Genomic DNA, 21,726 nt, shown 5'->3' on the forward strand with positions numbered 1-21,726 from the left:
ATGCTGCCTGCAGTCTATTGAGGCCCTGACCCGTTTCTCTCCATTACTACTCCCATTCCCATAGTGTGTTGATGGCCCTTAACCCCACAACATCATTCTGTTCTGATAGTTAGACCTGAAATCAACAACAGCGGAGCCAAGCTGCTTCTCTTTTTCTACTGTAAATTTAATCTCATTTGCTGGATGTTGCTACTTCACTTACTTTCAGCTACCGCAGACATGTCCTGTAGTGCCTCTTAAGTATTAAAAAAAAACAAAAAACGGAAGCATGAGAAAATGATCCAAAGTTGAAAGCTGAACACTTTTGCTGACATGCAGGCTGTTCATATCATCTCATATAATTGAAATAGATTTTTCAACATTAATATTCAAGTTAGAAGACCAAATAATTGTAAGCTTTGACAGTGAAGGGCAGACGCTTTCTGCACCACAGCAGGAATAAACTAAAGACACTGTCTTCAGTAATCAGTCTTATAAGGATTTAAATTCATATTTTTGAGCTACAGCCATGTGACTCCATCTAATGTTTTATTTATCTTTAACCTTTTTATTTCACTGAAGCTACATTTTTAATGCCATGTCCATGTTTCTGCTTTTCACCCCTATAGTATATCTCCTTTCTGTCACCCATTACAGTCTTTATACACTTTTGAAATCCTACCAAAATGGATTTTCCGTGCACTGTTGATTTGCACAATGTGCATATATGCGCTCCATGCAAAGATGTCACATAAACACGGTCTTGGGGGATGAATAATAGACCAATAATGTAAATACGTGGATGACGAATTGTCATAGCGCTGCCTTGTGAACAGATTGTCTGAACAAAGCGAAAGAAATCTAAGAAAATATAGGCTGCATGTGCTGTATGGAATGAGCACAATTTATCAACTTTTACTATGGAAATACAAAAATCATGTCAGTATAATGTTTTGCTAAGCAGCCTCCTCGACATATTATTATTTCCTCTTGATTTTTTTCCCCCAACTGTGTCTCACATGACGGGTCAGACGTGTCAACATGTAGCTGACAAAGCAGCAAGAAAAAGCAGAATTGAAAACAGTAAACAAACAGCCTTACATGTGTGAGCCAAGTAGTCGTCATCACTATGTATAATGGATTGTATGGAAACAGCAGGAACATGTCACAGAGAAAGTATTATTTAACATCATACTGCATTACATTTGGCATTATAAGCAGCGATGTGCGATGAGGTTCATGGTTGGTTAGGCACTGATTCCCTTGGAGTTTTTAAAAATGTTAATCCAGGTTGCTCATTAAGTGGATAACAAGAAAAAGAAGAGGATAATTCACTTTTGTTTTAAAAATACTTCTCAGCCCCTTTTATTAGTTTTTGTTGGAAAATGGAAACATTTGTGGTCTAATCTGTTATTTGTATATGAGTTATATGCCTGCAGGGCACCCGAGTGGTTAGCGCGCAGGCCACACAGCTAGGATTCGGTTCGATTCCCAGCTATCTCTGTGTGGAGTTTGCATGTTCAACATGTGCATGTGTGGGTTTTCTCCGGGTATTCCGGCTTTCTCCCATATTCCAAAAAACATGCTAGGTTAATTGGCGACTCCAAATTGTCCATAGGTATGAATGTGAGTGTGAATGGTTGTTTGTCTATATGTGCCCTGTGATTGGCTGGCGACCAGTCCAGGGTGTACCCCGCCTCTCGCCCGAAAGACAGCTGGGATAGGCTCCAGCATGCCCGCAACCCATGTGAGGATAAGCGGTATAAAAAAATTATGAATTAATTTATAATATTAATAATTTGTCATTTATAATACAGTTATATAGACATATATGTATACTTATTCTGCTATCATTATTCATTTTTACATTTTTCACCAGGCTCTCCCTCACCTGCCTCTCCTGACCGCACGTCAGTGATTTTTAGTCTCCTCTGACCTCCTCCTGCAGCTCTAACTACGTGAAATCTCCCGAATTATAGAATCCAACAATGAAACTACAGTTTTTAAAAATTATAAAGCCAACCACCTCCCACACTTTCAAGATTCCATTCCTATTTCCGATAATCAGCCTTTCCTGCCGTCACCTCGTTTGTAAAACAGCAGGCAGCAAGTGTTTGGGATGCAGACCACGGTGTGCTGGGGGAGGCAGGTTGCACATCTCTCCCAGGAAAGGAGTAAACACGACAGGGCAGCCAGCTCCCCAATGTGACATTAGCATCCAATAAAACAAATATTTCCCCTTCAAACAGTCAAATGTGGGCTAAATTACATCCTGGTGGTTACTGTGAATTACTGTTAGGTCTTTCTTGGGGCTTGAGTAATATTGTTTCAGTTATTTAGGCTAGAATTGTGGAAAAATCTTATTTTTTATGGCCAGAATTTTATTGCATCCCAGGTGGATCCGGTGAAGCAGATGCATGTTGCCGGATAATTATGAAAAAAAGTATTGAAAATAATAATTTCTGTCTGTCTTGATAGTTGCTATAGCCCTACGAGCATGTGGTTCCAATGAAGTAAAGGCGATTTTCTCACAGCGCCGTGCCGACTCCTGGCTCAGCTCCAGCCTATAGATGGATAGCCGGTTGGCTCCCCCGCACATGTTGCTCTTCTCTCCTTTACACTCCATGTTGCATTCACTCTCTGAAGTATTGGCCGCCTGTATCTTGTGACCGCAGTAGCATTCGGCTCCGAACTCCAAACCTGCGTACATGTAACCTCTGCACAAAGAGAGGGAAGAAGGATTAACATCATTAGGAAAGTATAAGAGGCAAGAGTTAATGACCTGAGCATTCATTATGTCTTAATCCTTCCCAGGCTAATGTAGACTCATATTGAGAGCAACTGTAGTCAATAAAAAACAAATAAATGATGCACAGAGGGTGTTGAAGTACAAATAAGAACTCATCCACACATTACTTTGGAACCACATCACTCTCTCATCCCAAAGATGAAAGACGTTATACATGCTAAGAGGTTTTGAGGCGCTGCCAATTATAAATGATTGCAGTAGTCTTTAAAAAGCTTTCCTCCTGTGGACCTCCCTCTGTTGCCTTATGAAGGACTTGACTCCCAAGAGGCCTTTCGGATGCAATTAGAAACCCCTCACACAGGACAAGCCCCACCCCCCGACACCCCCCTAGGGCTGCCAATCAAACCTAAACCTCTGTAGGATGCTATATGCCACTGCCCTCATTTGTTTGTCTTCTGTTATTAAGCCACCGCTCTGGCAATAGCAGGTGGGCCGACCGGCTGCAGGAAGCAAGCGTGAGGAGAAAGGAGCTGAAAACAAGCATCTCTCTGCACCTATTCTCCACTCGGCGAATCAGTGATGGGTGTAATTCAGTGCATTCGATAGAGCCGTCCCTGCTATTCCTCCGGGAGGAAAAGGCGCGAGAGAAAGACGGTGGGGGAGAAAAGAAGACGGGAAGTGAGGGGAGGAATGGAGGAGAGGAGCAGAGCTCAAAGGGAAACAATGAGCACTGATTAAACTGATTGGAACGACTGGAGGGAAAAGGCAGGCTCCTCTAATAGTGGACGTTTATGCAGATTATACAAGTGAATCATAACATCTACTGCAATATGAAAGACAATTTATGACTTGGCTGTAAAGTGTAACACAAATACACTATACCAAGGTAAATATGGCCCATTGGCCAACATTTAATAGTCTCTGCTCTTCTGCAATAGCTTTCCACACCTTTATGAAACCTGGCCGCAGGTATTTTTCCAGTTCAGAGAGATGTGTTAAGTTCTAGCCCACAGACGGCCGACTAAATCATCACAAAGGTGATGGAGGGTGAGGTTCTGGCTTGGCTAGTCAATTTCATCTACACCAAAAGTCAGAAAACCATTTCTTCATGGAGCTTTGTGCACATTTGCTCCCGGGTCTCTCATAAACAAAAACCCGCTGCAGCACAAGTAAGAGAGAAGGATGGAAGGTTTGAAAGCAAGTGCTTAAACACTTATGGTCCACTTTACTAGGTTAATCCACACCTGTGTTCCTACAGTGGTTTTTCTAGAAATTAACTGCTTTAAAGTGTGGCTACGCGTTAATGGAATCACAGCATTTACTGTTAAACATTGAATATTGTGGAAAGTTAAATAATGTGAATGAAATTATATCATCAAAACGAGAAGCATTGGTTGTGTCAGAATCTCCTCACAAACACTAACCCGCCCTCTCCCGAACTAAACATGTCAAAACGGTGGTGAAAAAAATGTGGAAAGTCCTCTCTTCCGGAGCGCAAATGGAAGCTGGCGGGATTATCTTAGTTTAGCAGAGCATACTAGTGTGGCTGTGTGTGTGCAACTCTGGCTGAATGAGTGTTTACATCGTGTTGTGTATTACTGCTTTCATTTTTAGTTAAACAATACTTGCTAACAATGTGTTAAAAAGACAAGAGGCACATTTATTCGTGCCCCAAGACACATTCTCAACACACACAGCTCACTTCTGGCTTTCAAATTAAAGGCACTGAAGCATGTGTCTTATTTATGTCTCATATGGCTTATTTACTCTTATTATGTCTACTATAGGCTGCATGGCGGTCGAGTGGTTAGTGCGCAGACCTCACAGCTAGGAGACCAGGGTTCAATCCCACCCTCGGCCATCTCTGTGTGGCGTTGCATGCGTGGGTTTTCTCCGGATACTCCGGTTTCCTCCCACATTCCAAAAACATGCTAGGTTAATTGGCGACTCCAAATTGTCCATAGGTATGAATGTGAGTGTGAATGGTTGTTTGTCTCTGGCTTCCTCCCACATTCCAAAAACATGCATATTAGGTTCATTGACGACTCTATATGTTTGTCTCTATGTGCCTGTGTCTGTGATTGGCTGGCGACCAGTCCAGGGTGTACCCCACCTCTCGCCCAAAGACAACTGGGATAGGCTCCAGCACAGCCAGCGACCCTCGTGAGGAAAAGTGGTAGAAAATGAATGAATGAATGTCTACTATATGTAGTACAAAGGTGACTACTAAAGATGTTACTTCATGACAAAGAGAGCAATGTTAAAAAACATATTTAGACGGTTTTCTATGATCTAACTAAGAAACTCTTCCATTCATAAAAGAGGAATCATCTATCCCTTTTAATCAATTTTCTATACCCCTTATCCTCACAAGGATCGTTGGCATGCTGAAGCCTATCCCAGCTTTTTGGGCGAGAGGCAGGGTACACCCTGGACTGGTCGCCAGCCAATCACAGGGCACATAGAGACAAACATATAGAGTCGTCAATGAACCTAATATGCATGTTTTTGGAATGTGGGAGGAAGCCGGAGTACTCCTTAGAACATACACACAGAGATGCCCAAGCAGGGAATCAAAGGCAAGGCAGACCTTTATAAAGGCTGCCTTGCATTAGATTGATGTACATGTGTAGCTACAATTTTGGCTACTGAGAAATATTAATTTGTTCTACAGGTCAGCTGAAGTCTATCCCGGTTGTGTATACCCTAAACCGGTGGCCAAACTCTGAAAAACCCAACCAAACATGCAAGCTCCTCATACAGAGGCAGACATGCTTTCCACACTTCCACCTTGTTGCCTGTTTATTCTAATAGAATGTGTGCCATTTTGGCTTTACAGAACAATAAAGTGCCAGCCTGCTCCATGAGCTTCAGCAGTTCAAAGCAGCATAATGGCACGAGGCAAAGGTACATCAATGTCCGTATGTTTTTTCATTGGGAGGTGTTCCGAATCCAACACCTCCAGTAATGAGGGAGAACCTTTTTAATCAGCCTGACATGAGGGCCAAGAATAGATAAGTGTTTGTTGTTACTCATACCTCTCTGCACAATTGTCTTGGCAACGAAATACAGTCATTTTTTTGTAGTCCAAAAACGAAACTCCTTTTAGGGCCCTCTTGTGTGTGTCATCAACGTAGCAGCCGATATATTTTGCTGTTGAAAATGAAAAAGAAATGAGAATGAGTTAGTTAAAGGTGCAGTAAAAACCAAAGCAGTATATATGCATTCATTATACATGGTATTCCTGGCATTACACTAAATGACTAAAGTTAAACAAAAAAGTCACTTTGGTCCGACTTCATGCATTGTAAGAGAGTGCATGAGGAGTTCAAACTGGGGCAGAATCTTTATTTATTTATGAAGACGCATATCCCCTTCTAGTGGCCGGCAACTGTAGTGGCCTTCAGCTTTGCATTTTTGTGTACGTGGAAGCGGGGGCATGTTGGGCTTCAGTGAAGCGCTAGCTTCCTCTTTAATGACATACAGTTAGTCTGAGCAACAGAGCTCAGCTGAACCTTTACCAAACAATCCTAATGCCATCTGTGCTGTGTCATTACCTCTCTGAGCCTGTGCTAAGAGCTAAATGGGACGGCCATCGTCTTTCTCCCTGCATTACTTTAATTGTTGTGGTTTAAAGGTCCGCATTTGACTGGGCTCTAATCTTCCTAGTAACTACTGTTCAGATGGGAAAAAATAAGTCAATGCAGATTAAACAATGGATAAAAAAACAAATGATCTCGGTTGAGTATGCTGTGTTATTATGGTTTTAAAATGCGAGCGCTCCATGCTAGTGAATAGTGCTCCACAATGACGTGACTCTAGCAGATCCACGCCACAGCTATTCGTTCTTCCTTCTCCCACTGTCATCCTACCGTTTCCGCACTACATCCTGTGCGATTGCACCGTGCAGTGCAAATGTGTTCATGTGTGCTGCGGCGACAAGAAGAGCTGCAATATTCGCTCCAAATGAGATTCCGAGCCAGCGAGAATGAGTGCAGTCAGAGTGAGAGGAGGCTAAAAGTCTCTTAACTCCTGCATAACAGGATTGTGAAGATGGTTACGGAGTAATGAGAGGGTGCGGATGTAAAACGATGAGAGCAAGCCAACGCATTCAAGTTGCTAAGTAGTCAATCATCACATTCTGCAGCACTCTTATGAGGTTTGAAATTTGGGGGGGAAAAGGACAGGGGGGAGGCAGATCGAAAAGACCTTGGTGTGATCAGATAACCCGAAGCTCGAATGTATCGTGTAAACATGTTGGTTTCCAAGGCCATCCTGGGGAGAAAAACACCTTCCCTGCTGACATATTAAATAATGATATATAGTCCGAGTGGTTGCTTACAAAATTGAACACAGCTTTTGTAGTGAAATAACATTTTTATGTCCTCCAGCAGACTGATCCTTCTCCAGCCTCACAAAAGGTCTCATGCAACTCTCTCCTCAGCAAAGCAGCCCCCACATTTAGAACACTATCATATATCTATTTGAATCCTGCCATGTTATTCAATCATAATAACGCTATTGCTGCCAGCACTGTTAATGGGTGCAAACCTGAATCCCACACAGTCACAATGGAGCAGGGGGGAAATACATGCTTTTTGAGATCTATTTTAGGATGCCATGAATGAATAAATGGAAACACAAAGAGTGTGTGTGGAGTGTGTGTTATCTTCCTCTCAGTGCAAGTTAAGGGGAGCCTGGAGTGACTTTAAGTGATAAAATGAGCGTGCACATTATACAATAGAAAATACAGCCATTTTCTTATTGTCCTACAGAAAATGACTTTCAGCTAGAAAGGTTAGTCACATTGCTGAATGCTAATGGCGACACCGCAGTGCTTTGGTGTGTCTTCCACTCTTTGACAGCAGTGATGGAAGGGAATTGAGGTGCTCTATTAAAAATGTTGTCACCTCTCATGTGCAATTTTAGTACATTTGCACAGTAACAAAACAAAATAAATGAGCTCAGATTGCTTCTCTCGTGCAGCATTTTAGCATGCAAATGATCCATATTTGTAATCTAACAGTCTGCTTTGATGCTACTTTGTGTCAACACCACTGCACCTCATGGGGAATTTTTATATTTTGTTCCATTGTAGAGTGATCCCTCGCTTATCACGTTTAATTGGTTGCAGACCCGACCATTAATTTGACAAGTAGGATTCCTTCTTAATAAATTGAATATTTTTGTAGAAAACCTCACGAGGGTCGCGGGCATGCTGGAGCCTATCCCATCTGTCTTTGGGCAAGAGGCGGGGTACACCCTGGACTTGTCGCCAGCCAATCACAGAAACCTGCTTATGAGCTTCTAAATATGGTTTTTAACATCATTAGATCCCTCTAAACATGAAGTGACACCCCATAGTCACCTTTATTATTTATACACCCGTATTGCCAATATAGTTGACATAATAACACAAGGCATATTAGACATTTAGGCATTAATAAGATGTAACATAGACTTACACGTTGGCATTGGGAGAGTTCCATGTTGTTTTTTCTGGACAGGGTACTTCATCAATGTAACATTACTGACAACTAGTGACCAGTGTACAATACTACATATCACAACTTTGAACGATTCTTAAGAATGTCTGATACTTGTATGTTCATGCAATTACTATTTCATGAATGAAAATGCTTAATTTGTTCAATATAATATCTTCAATATTTTCAATTTAATTACATTTCATATTTTTTGTAGGCCGTAGTCAACCATGATGAAACAACAATAATATAATGGGTCATTTTTAAAAAAAGCTGTGATAGAGTGAAGCCACAAAATTTGGACTGCAAAATGGCAAGGGTCAAGTGTATTCCCTTTAAAACTATCATGCTTCAAACCTTCAAACCTAACAAGGCATGCTGTAGCCTATTCTGTCTGTCTTTAGGCGAGACGCGGGATACACCTATAGACAAACAATTGCATGTATGTTTTTGGAATGTGTGAGGAAACCGGAGTACCCGGAGAAAATGCACGGGGAGAACATGCAAACTCCACACAGAGATGTCCGTAAGGGGAATCGAACGCGGGTCTCCTAGCTGTGTGGTGTGCCCGTTAAATGCAGGTCAATAATACAAACATTTATGTATTATTATTACACAAGATGCGGCTTGTGCAGTTAATAAGAATTGGTTGCGTGATCATAGAGCAAATTTTGATTATATTAAATCTTTGTACTGATCTGGTTTTTTATCCTTTACTAATTTTTTTACAGCGACATGACATGAGGGATGGAAAAAGACATAAATTAAACCATACAATTAGTTAATTAACTCATTCTTTTCTACAAATAATCCTGTCCCCAGTCAGTCAAAGGACACATATAAGCATGGGGATCATGCAAATTCCACATAGACAGGTCTGAGCCAAATTTCGACCCCAGGCTGTGAGGCAGACATCCGAATCACATGCGCCACCGTACTGCCAGAGCTAATTTACACTATCGTTAATTTAAATTACATACTAACAGGTTTTGGCAGTATATTGACATTATTAAATGGCAGTTATTGACCCTGGACAGACACTTACTGTCCTAATATGAGACTTTATAAGGCTGTGAATGCTGCAAGATAATGCAGGTGTTTAATGCACAATATAAAAACCAACAACAATTGTTAGGGGAATTTGTTGTTACAGAGTTTATGAAGAGGCAGTGAATCTTGCTATTTAGTTATTTAGATGTTGTGATTCTTCAGCTTTCAGTGTGGCAACGTGCAGCACATCTGACACGCGACGGCGCAGAACTCTCAAGAGGTTCTTTCTCAGACAAGGACTTAATCATCATCCGATATCTTTACAAATTGTCAATCATTATCATTGAGCAGTACGCAATTAGAGGTGACTTTGATCAATATCATATTACTGAGTCTTGGTAAGTGGCAAAGCTCCAGGTGGTTGCAACTGGAATTGTTTAAGGAATATAAAAAAACATCCATAAAAACCATTGCAGAATGTTACCAAAATATATTCTAATCAATTCGGAAAATGTAATAAATTGAATAGCTGATTCATTTCTTGATTACAACATCCTTAATAACCAAGCAACATCTCCTCTCAAAATATAGCAAAAAAAGGCAAAATATAAAGCGAAGAACCTGAAATGTTGATAATTCATTCATTCATTTTCTACCGCTTTTTCCTCACGAGGGTCGCGGGGGGTGCTGGAGCCTATCCCATCTGTCTTCGGGCGAGAGGCGGGGTACACCCTGGACTGGTCGCCAGCCAATCACAGGAAATGTTGATAATAATAACTAATAATAAAACAAAGCTTTGCCCCCCATATTCTTTGATTTTTAGTATACAGACCTCGGTGGAAAATGTTTGGACACCCCTGCCTGGCTCTAGTTTGGTACCATTCAGTAAAAGTGTGACTGGGTAACCCTTTTTCCTATCAAGCAAGTTAAACCAGGAACACGAGTCTTGTGAATATAACAAAAAACTTGTAACACAAGCATCATTTAATGAGGCCCTGAAAAATGGCTGCTGGACGGTCAAAACTGTAACCATAATTTATAGGCATTGGTGTAAAAGGGTGGAATATGGATGTTATTAATGGTTGTATGTATCCGTGTGGTGTATAAAATGAACTTGAGGCAGCGTGGAATCCACAACAGCACCTTTGGCATGAACATTTTAATATCGGTATTTTATGTACTGTTTTTTTATGGGTTTCTTTTTCATTTTAATATCAGCCTACCCCAGGACCGAAGATGTAAATTAGCCACAGGCTACAATCTCACATATTTACAGATCAAATGTTGATTCATATGTATTGTCCCTTTCTATATAAATCATTCATTCATTCATTCTCTACCCCTTTTTCCTCACGAGGGTCGCGGGGGTGCTGGAGCCTATCCCAGCTGTCTTCGGGCGAGAGGCGGGGTGCACCCTGGACTGGTCACCAGCCAATCACAGGGCACATATAGACAAACAACCATTCACACTCACATTCATACTTATGGACAATTTGGAGTGGCCAATTAACCTAGCATGTTTTTGGAATGTGGGAGGAAACCGGAGTACCCGGAGAAAACCCACGCATGCACGGGGAGAACATGCAAACTCCACACAGAGATGGCCGAGGGTGGAATTGAACCCTGGTCTCCTAGCTGTGAGGCCTGTGCGCTAACCACTCGACCGCCGTGCAGCCCTATATAAATCAAAATTAAAAAAAATGCTGAATCATTACTAGAGAATTTTAATTAGTAACTTATAAAAACAACAAGGGGTTGTTATTGAAATGATTCAATTATTACAACAATTTCCACGTAATAATTAGCACGTTGCAATGATTGCCTCAATTAAAATTCGGCTAGTGAGTGAACAAATATGATTTATGTCCTCTGGTGTAAAACTCGCCGCGTACGTAGGTGTGATTTCTTCACATAAAGTTGGAGTGTGAGATGTGGAAAAAAACGGCAAACTAAAAAGTGTATGACAACATGACAGTACGTTTACGTATAGCCCACCTCTTTCGTCGTCCATGTCCTTTGCATTGCGTGCTTTCAGTGCACGGTTCCAGTTGTTGGAGTAGTCTCCATCTTTGCCCTCTATGGACATACTGGTCTTTTTTTTCCACAGGGGAGCATAGCCTCGTCCAGACCTGTGAGCCTCCTTAAATACACGCATGATGCCAAGCCCTCGACTATCTGATGACACAGTCTGGCTGCCCATGTCTGAGGCGACCACAGTGTCATGCCCTCCTCGCCCTCCGGGGCCGCTGTCTCCAACAAAGCCAGAGTGCAGGAGGACCAGGCTTCCAGCAGTCAGGTAGAGCAGGATGAGGGTAAAGAAGCGGATAGGTTTCCTGCGGAAATAACGCTGTATCTTCAGCAGAGGTTTAGCCATGCTGGCTCACTGGAGCACAGGGGCCCAGTGATGAACACTCATGCAGCAGACAAATCAGCAGCAGCTCTTTCTGCTTCCTACTGACAAAAAGCTCTCATTAAAATAAAGACAGTCTTGATGTGTTAATCTGGTATGAAGGTCATCCAGACAATTGCATGACTTCTCCTGTGTGTCTCCTGAGGAAAAAGCCTTACATCCACCTGTGAGTGTCCATGCTAGTGTCTGCTCCTTTCCTGTTGACAGCACAAGCCAAGCGTGCTTGTTCTGTGCAGCCAGTATGAAAGGAGTGAAAGATGATCACTTAAAACTGCTTTCACGCCGGTTATCAGCCTACAGAGATGCCATAGCACCGCCGTGGCACTTTCTCCCACGCTGTGCAGCAGGAAGAGGGTTTTATTTAGTGGCCAAGCTGAAATCCTTTCACCTTTTGAGTGGTCAGCTCTTTATGGGGATCCAAGAGAGTTATGGCATGACTAACCATCTGCAGAAAGAACACAAAAATGGAGAAATGAGTGGACATGTTGTTCCTTGCTCTTTCACCAATTGACATCTGCCAAGCAGTTAAAAACAATGTCATATAACACAATAAAAATAGGAATGAAAACAATTAAAACGCTGTGAGAGCTGTGTTATTTTCCAAAAAGGCGGAAAGCTTCACTTCAAGGAGCTCAACTTGTACAAGTTACTTTGTCTTTAATAAACTGGGTTAAGCCGGAAGGGAAAAAACAAAAACAAAACTCTACCCTTTGGCACTTTCACTAATGTCTTTTGGGAGGAGGAATGCACAGAAATTACAAACATTCTCAGTCAAGATGATGAGGCGATGATAATGTTCAGAGGCTGAAAAGTATTCAGAGCAACAAAACATCAGCAAAAGTAAAATCACTGCTTCATGAGTGAAGTCTTGTAAGAACACAGAACTGCCATAATTTAGTTCAGTAATATTATAAGCCCTTTAGAGTATGTGCGAACATAAATTGTTGTTGTGTACAGGTTATGAAAGATACATACTTTATGCACAACTTTAGCAAAAGGAAAACTGTGTTTAAGATGATTAATGGGAGAAAACAAATGAGCACAAAATCTATCCATCCATCCCCATGAGGGTCACGGGTATGCTGGAGCCTATCCCATCTGTCTTCGGGAGAGAGCGGGGTATACCCTGGACTGGTGGCCAGCCAATCACAGAGCACATATAGACAACCATTCACACTCACATTCATACCTATGGACAATTTGGAATGTGGGAGGAAAAAACCCACGCATGCACAGGGAGACCATGCAAACTCACTACAGGGATGCCTGAGTGGGGAATCGAACCCTAAGACCAGCTAGGTCTCCTAGCTGTGTGGCCTGCGTGCTAACCACCCGTCCACCATGCAGCCAACACAAAATCTGAGACATAAAAAAAATTATAAATCACCAGCCGAGGTGGCAGTTCCTCTCTCGTTATGTCTACATACACTTAAGTAAAGTACAAAGCCCCTATTTGGCCTTGTGTAAATAAACTGCTGACGTTCTTTGTATGGCAACATGCACCAATATCATGTTGTGAATGTGACGGCATTGTAAAAGAGCTTAGAGCACCTTGAGGGGGCGAGAGAAGCGATTTAAATGCAGGTCGTTTAGCCTTTAAGAACTCATGGTCATATGAAATGTGGAAAGACTATGCAGTATTTTTTGTGGGACACAGTAGGATTTCAGTGCACACAATGAGTGGTCTGTAGTAAAGCGGAATTACAAATGTTTTTGTATTGGTTACAGTAATATTAAATGTTCTAAATGTAGACACTTCCATATATAACTATCCAGTCCCTTTATTACAGGACACATGAGAGAACACACAAAAAAGGAAGAAAATCCTAAAAAACATGTATTGAATATATCCTTATACTGCACTTTTGTTGCATACTTGGATATTCTTGGACAGTATGTAGATGAATTTACCTTAGAACAATTCCTACAATTTTGTATGACAAAATTAACAATATTGAAACAATACACAAAATTAAAAACAAATAAAATAAAGTCATACAATGTGTTAACAACAAACTGCGCCATTTAATGTGGTAGGAAGTTGTCTCCTGAAAACCTAAATGGAATAGAACCCTAATTAATACGTTGTTGTCACCCGTATCGTTCCTATTCTGCATTTTATTACAACATTAAAATGCTATAGGTCATCCTTCATTCCAATCATGATTTACAGTGTATAAGGACCCCACTGTGCATAAGATAGATACTCATGTAAAATTAATAGTATGCATAATGTGCCATGTGTCACATTTACTGTATAACAATATTATCAATAAAATGTGTCAAATTATTGTGGCATACTATGTTATATTTACTATGTACTTTACAAATGCTAGCATGAGACATTTATTTCACTTTCATCCTTTTCATCTTTAATTATTTATAAATAGCATGAATTATATATTGAGATTTCTTATATGCTTTTTGATAAGTGCTTATAAACTCTGATTAAGGTCACAGACACAGACCTGTTCCTTGGCACATTGTTTTATCATTTATTGCCATAAGTATAGCTCAAAATAATGTTTTTTGATGCCAAACAAACTATTTACTTTGCCCATATATTATTCCGTGGAATCAAGTGCCCAAAAAAAGGATCTACTCATTGGACGCAGTATCTGTGAAGAATGAATAGTGGTTCGCTATTGCGAACGCTATAGATATACTAAGTTCTATGTGAAGTATTTCAATATACTAAGTTCTATGTGTATTTCCATAATGCCTCATATTAACTCTCTAACAAGATCTCAGTGTATAGACTGGTCATATATCTCATCTCGTTTCATATTATCTAAATACTGTATTGTATATAACTCTGGGGAAATTGTTAATATTTCGGTTGTTTATATTGTTTAGTTTTCTATACTGTGTATTTCGTACTGCTTAACTGACTCTGTACTCTTGCTGCTGTGCAATACAAATTTCCCCACTGAGGGACGAATAAAGGCATATCTTAATCTTAATCTTACAGTATGTGTGTAACTTTGTTTCCTTCTCCTTCTCTGTTCATATTTGCATTTGAAAATATGAGGAATTTCCTGGGAAAATTAAAAAAAAAAACAGTTAAAAAAGTGTTAACCCCCCCCCCAAAAAAAAGTACAGGTACAGGTAGGGTAATTCGTCAAGCTATTAACAGAAACATGTGGCTCGCTGGGCATTGTCATAAGCCACGCCCCAATGTCACCAACGTCCCAAAAATCTCCAATGTCATCTGCAATGGTGCCGTGCAGAATACAGAATAGAGGAAAAACGGGAGTGTTGACAGGTATGTTCCCCTTTCTCCCTGTCTAGGCAGGAGCTATCAAGCACTGTGCTCCCTGCGCTGTTAATGTGACTGTTCATGTGATGAGGCGGTCAAATGCACTGCGTAGTGTTAAGTAAATAGGCTTTCAGACACGTTCTGTTTTTACTGCAAAATAACCCCCATGAAAACAAAGGAAGCTGCAAATTGTAGCATACTGACGTGTGGTTGCATCATGTGTCATGTGTCATAAAGTGTCTTGTGCATGTGTGTGAATGCTTCAGTATATGTAAACAAAGTTACGTGAGCACACTGTTAATGTCTGTGCATTTTGAATAACACGACTGCCAGCACTTTGAAGAATAAGGTGAGAAAATTTTAAAAAGAAGGCGTAGCAAAAATACTGCGGTAGCATCCCCGTGGCTCCCCCCTGCTGCTACTCATCAGTCGTTGGCAACAAGAGTCTTGAGTAAAGGTAAACGTGACATTCAATTTTAAATTATCAATTTCATATTGGCGCCACTGTATACCTACTTCTCAGGGTTTCATGCATTTGGGGTTAAATCTTGTAGTCTCCTACAAAGAAGTCCTTTATTTCGGGACAAATCTGTGTGGTAATAATTGGCAGGTGCAAACAAGACGCCCCTCTGAGAATTTTCCAAACTATTCAAGGGGACATGCAACTTTGTGACTCTTGTCTGCCACCAGGACAAAACTGCAGAATGCTTGTCACCTGAGACCTTATTGAAATCAGACCACCACCCCCCCATGTACAGCTACCCTCTGCTGGTCCACAGTCTGAATCCCTCAAGGAGAAACAGATCACATTCTGCACAAAGACACCCCTCACCCTGTTTGACTCCTAAACGATGTGTAAACTTTCCATGTGTGTCCTTAAGAATGACTTTGACACACCTAAAAGGGATTTCATTACTGATGTCTGCATGTTAATTGGGCTCACTTTTACCAAATCTCTTTTCCTAGGTCAAATTAATTTCCAAAATGCCAAACACTAAATGTTGAACTTAAAAAATGATGGGTGTTGCGGGTCAATACATCGCTAAATCACTTTAGTGAGGTCAGGGCAGCACGATATAAAATGTCCATTAGAGTCTCATTTGTTCACATGAAACAAATGAAATAGCAAAAAAATGTACTGTCAGTGCCTGATTAAGGTCTGTGTGCCTGAGGCTGTTAAATGTCCCGGGACACATACTGGACTAGGCTAGAATATACGATTACTTTCTATGGTTTGAATGGAGTATTAGCCCCTAACCCTTATTTGAACAAGCTCAGATTGTACCTAATCCCATTACCATGTGGGTTTATTGTTTTCATTTTTGTTCAAACACTTCACAGGGAATTGTGTTAGATTCCACCCTTGGGCATCTCTGTGTGGAGTTTGCATGTTCTTCTCCGGGTACTCCGGAAACCTCCCACATTCCAAAAACATGCTAGGTTAATTGGTGACTCCAAATTGTCCATAGGTATGAATGTGAGTGTAAATGGTTGTTTGTCTATATGTGCCCTGTGATTGGCTGGCGACCAGTCCAGGGTGTACCCCGCTTCTCACCTGAAAACAGCTGGGATAGGCTCCAGCATGCCTGCAACCCTAGTGAGAATAAGCGGTATAAAATGAATAAATGAAAATAGAGAAACCTACTTCATGGAAATTCACTTACCACATTTGTGTTTGTAACTAACTGACTGTACTGTTCTAAAAATGGTTGCTGAAATCTGAGATGTGTACTCATTTTTATGACAAGGTCAAAGTGTTTATGTTGCCTCTTTCCTTGGGATAGTAACCGCACAAAATGGATATTAGGTCAGATTTATCTTGACCATTAGTGTAGTTTGTAAATGTACCCTAATCATCACACTGGACTAGCACACACTATATCCTAACCCTTACCCTGGTCTTAAAAAAGACTAACCTAGAATATGACCCAAAAAACATGAATTTGCTTGCCCACTGCAACACTGAATAATGTGGGATGCCACACCATTTCCACAAAATAGCAACATTTTCACAAACTGCTATATCACTGAAATAGCCAACCACATTTTAAAGCAAAAGAATAAATGTCATCTATTTTCTCTTTCATGCAATATAATAAAACTAGTTTTATCCAGTTTCTATCCAGCATAGCTTACAAGGACTGAAAACATGGTGAGCGCTGTCCTCCACCTCTCATTAATCATTGTGCTGTATTGTTTAATCCTAAAGAGAAACACATTGTAGTGTACTAAAAGCGATTGCAGCAAACTTTTTTCTTGCAGCTGGCTTGAAATATAGTTTATTTAGCAGACATGAGGAGTATTGATCTGATCTTGCTGAGCCATTAAATGAATAAATAGAGTATAGCCTCCTTTGATTATGAATCCTTTCCTACATAGACAGCTTTAGAGCTAGTGACCCCCCCCAAAAAAAAATTTAAATACAATGATCAGATGAATTCTGATTGTACACAGCTGTATACACAGCTTGCAAACTGCTACTACTCCTACACTCTTTTTGTAACCATGGCAGTTCTTCAGCCCGCTAACATTATTTTGCCCACTGAGTGCAAATGATTCATATTTCAAGATGATTCATAGTACAAGACCAACTAGCGAAACAGTGAGCCATTGTTTGAAACGGGATAATTTATTTGTCATAGAAAAATGTAATCATAGCCGAATGTGATGCCCTACAGTTAGCAGGTGGAAATAGAAAAGTACACTTCTTCATAACGGAGCCGGAAATAGTACCTGAAAATATATAGCATCCAACTGGTCCAGAACTTTCTTATGTTCCACGATGTTGTAGGAGCTCATCACTAAAAAAGGAAGCTCCGGACTAAAGAATCAGAACTGGAGACTCACTTTGCTCTTCAAGGCCACAAAACCAAATGAACTATGAAAAATGTTGAGAGACTTTAGATGAGATGAGACTGATGCTTTTGTCTCAATTCATATTGTTAATGCTTGCATATTCACACTAAAGAGACAACCTCAATGGTTGCCATCATGACTATGTAGTGCGGAGGTTGGGAGCAATATGTTTTGTATTGAAAATGGTAACACTTGTCTGCATTTCTTCATGTGGTAAATCATTGTCACATTCTGCACCTCTATGGAAATATCACTTACATAGTGGTGAGGGGGAAGTTAATGATTATTTTAATAACTAATTAACTAATTGACTGCCAAAGACATCTATTGACATCGACAGATCAAAATCTGATGCATCTTGTGTTTTAATTTCAGACTTGTAGGCAATGTATTTCTGTCCCAGTGGGGGGCAACAGTCAACAGTTCTATTTTCCTCCAAGCAGCAGCTTGGAAGACAGATGTTGGTGAATCGCGTTCTGACAGAGGGAAATGGCGACAAATGCAGCAAAGACAAGACAAGACAGCTTACACTGGCACACAGTTTGTCTGGCCGTGGCTCTGTCGCGATCGCAAAGGATACTGGGTGACGTAGGTGACGCCGTTGTTGTGCGCACACACGCACGTCTATAGTTTACACATATGTACACATCTGGAAATACTTCAAACACAGCAAACATCTTTAAATAGATGTTTATTTTGTGTTATGCTCTAAATCTGTGACTAAATTTATTTTAGTCACAGATTAGATCAAATTACTTTTTCTTGTGTTGCTTTTGTTGTTTCATAAAAGTAAACAACTGTTCAGTTAACTTAACTGTTCACTTAAACAAAAATGTTCTGCTTGAATTTGCTTCTCTGCAAAAAAAAGCTGATTTTCTTTTTCCTTTTTTGCTGATTACTGTTTATAAAGCTAAAACCAAACTTTTTTCTGATGAAATAAGCGTCTTTACATAATCAATGTTTATGTAGTCCTAAAACTCAATATTTTGTGGGTCTGGAAAGTTCACCAAAAATGCCCCAAAACTCAGGCAGTATGGAGCGCTCTTGTCTGAAAATGGCTGTCAGTCAATGAGTTAATCGGTGGATTATCTTTTCAATTAATCAATGGATCTGATTTTGAGATCCTCACTAAAATGTAGCATATTCTTTGGTCCATTTGCCATACATCTACAAAATACTTTTTCGAAGTTCGGCCAACTGTGAAAATGAAAATGTTCATTAAAACAATTGACCTCAGATTTATACACAGTACTGGATGTTGCTAAATAAGTGTATGTGTTTACATTGTGTACTGTATGTGCAGGTGGCATGTTAGCTCGGGACAACACAATTTAACTAATACCTCGCGATTATTTCCTAATTAGACAACACTGGAACATGCTTATATGTGATCTGAATTGCAAAGGTAAAATGTGAACTGCTGCTGGTGCTCCTTAAAGTAAAACGACTGTATCCTCCAGGAATAGTGTGACACACTTTGATGTATCCTACTAATTTCTAGACTTTGTCAATGACGGCGAAAGTGGTGGACCATCAAGGACATGATCAATCATGGAATTAGCTGCTTGTGCATGTACGCCTCTATTTTTAACAGCTGTACATAGAGGTACATTTCAAGTGTACTGTATATGCTATTAGATGCATATATGAGCATGTCACACGTTTACACATAATCGAGAAAATCAGCAAATAAAATTTAGACGGGACTTCTGACAACAACAACTCACAGAGAGAAGAAATTTAAACAGACATGACGTTCCATAGAGGTCTTTTTTCCAAATCATATCAATTGCTGCAGCAGAGCGGACATGAACCCACGGACTGACTGACCATTTAGTCACATTCATAATAAATGAGCCAGCAAATATTTAATCAGAAAGGATTTAGGAGAGCTAACATCAAAGTTCATCGATGGTGAGCGGGATGACAGCTCGCTCGGCCTGTGCTGCAGGCAAAAGGCTCCACAAGTCAAACCATAAATATTATTCCTATCCGTCTTGGGACTCATTGACCAGGAGTAGACTTGAGCAAGACAGATCTGTAGATCAACACCTCCTGGGGTGTTCACAGGAACACAATATCACTTGTGACTGAGAGCATCTCAAAGAAAAAGTGATGGGAATCTAAGATTTTGACTCCTGAGGATTTAACAGAGCGACGCAATAGACATCTAAAACGTCCTTCTTGTGGGATAAATAAAGTACAATCTCATCTAAGACAAAGTAATGATGAAACAAAATAAATACGTGGAATAAGGGGAAGTGCTTTGCAGAGACAATAGCCCAAGGTGAACATTTCATTTAGCCGTCACCACAGTTTAAATGGAAAAGTGAAATATTTATCAGGTGCATATATTGCCTTATTTCCACCACCGGATAATCTACATAGCTATCTATCTAAAGCAGGGGTGCCCAACCCTTTTTCATCTGCGAGGTAATTAAATTTACCATTGCTATTATGTTACGTTGGGAACATGTATTTTCAAAATGTATTTCTTTCAACACAAAAAACAACATATTATTAAGGACAAGCATACCATATTTTCCGCACCATAAGGCACACCGGATTATACAGCGCAGTCTCAATTACGGGGTCTATTTCTGTACTTAACACATACATACATAAGGTTCATACTAAAATAAATGTTTTTTCTTGCTCAACATGAACTGCAGTGAAAGGAGAGTCCAAAAACCGCAACAAAATGGTTCTTCCTACTGCCTGAACCATTTGGGTCGCAAACCCCCTAGCACTAAAAAAAAGACGACAACGGAAGCAAAACAGTGATTTTAGTTGAACTTCTACTGTTTAACAATACATTCACTGTATTTTTTTTTATTAATCTTCTCCGACACATCCAACTCACACAGAAAGCGTTCTAGATCTTCAAGAATCTGCACCTATTCCAGCTGAATTTCCTTAGATTTCTAAAATGGTCTGCCAAAAATAAAATAAAATAAAATAAAATAAAATAAAATAAAATAAAATAAAATAAAATATAGTCTAATTTAGTCAGTATAGGAGTTGATAATTAACAAATTAACCCTTTGGAGAGCTACTTGAAAAGTGGTTAAGAACTACTGTTTGGAACCCCCTGAAATACCATGTATGAACTCAGAGAGATAACGTAGGCACCGCTGGAGAAGCTGTGGAGAAGCCGGATGTGAGGGCACTGCCTCCAACTCGCCTGTCCGAGGAGGAGCACTCATTGTCGCCCACACTTGGTCAGAGGTACTGCTGGTGCCATGGAGCTCAGAAGCCGGCGTTTACAAAGTGCAGACAATATTGGCACAACATCGGTAGTGGAAATATGGTCACTATACGTTCACATTGTGAAGTAGAGAATGACCCCATCCATTGGTATCTAGGCCACATGGCAGTTTTCCAACATGATAATGAGCCCAAACACACCTCTAAAATGACAGATGCCCTGTTGAGGAAGCTGAAGGTGATGGAGTGGCCAAGTGTGTCTTCAGACCTGAACCAAATTAAGCACCAGTGGGGCATCTTCAAGCGAAATCAAGGAGTAGTGGAAAAGGATATCAATGACCACCTGAGCAGCTCTGGGTGAAGTCCATGCTCGCTTGTGTTGCTACCTCTTTAGACAATGTGTTGACAAATTTTCAGAAGACAGCAGAAAACAAAACTGCTTTCCAAGCTATATTGACTAATCAAAATTATATGGAGGTTTAATTTCAGCTGTATTGTCCCTTGATAAGATTAATTGTGTGTCACTTTTTGATCTATCTGATAGTTACATGCTTGTTCTACAGATGTAGTCAATTTCCTACTCCCCAAATCTTCACTGCCAAAAAAGAATAGTTGTGGATGAGGCAAGACCTTAAAATCCCCGGTGCACTCCAGATTAAATAAATACCTCCCCATTTTAAAACAGGGCTTGCAGTGTGAGTATCAAGAAACTGCTGTGGCATATCTTTATAGTAAATAGAGTTCAGCAGGAGTCCATTTGTGCCTCTCAATGTGTAATATCCACTAATAT

General features: G+C 40.3%; 1 protein-coding gene across 2 annotated transcripts in view; it reads right to left on the bottom strand.

The window, feature by feature from the left end:
- The window catches only part of wscd2 (WSC domain containing 2), a 79,868-nt gene that overhangs the window by 14,368 nt on the left and 43,774 nt on the right, over positions 1 to 21,726 (bottom strand). For both annotated transcript variants that reach the window (XM_058070036.2, XM_058070035.2), the window contains exons 2-4: positions 11,200 to 12,059; positions 5,767 to 5,881; positions 2,512 to 2,696 (exon numbers count right to left, since the gene is read on the bottom strand). In XM_058070036.2, the coding sequence (XP_057926019.1) occupies positions 2,512 to 2,696; positions 5,767 to 5,881; positions 11,200 to 11,578 (679 nt within the window). In that variant the 5' untranslated portion in view covers positions 11,579 to 12,059. The remainder of the gene's footprint in view (positions 1 to 2,511; positions 2,697 to 5,766; positions 5,882 to 11,199; positions 12,060 to 21,726) is intronic.

This window comes from Doryrhamphus excisus, linkage group LG3 (assembly GCF_037039965.1).
Source record: "Doryrhamphus excisus strain RoL-2023G ecotype Guam linkage group LG3, RoL_Dexc_Guam_v1.1, whole genome shotgun sequence".
Taxonomy (NCBI): Eukaryota; Metazoa; Chordata; class Actinopteri; order Syngnathiformes; family Syngnathidae; genus Doryrhamphus; species Doryrhamphus excisus.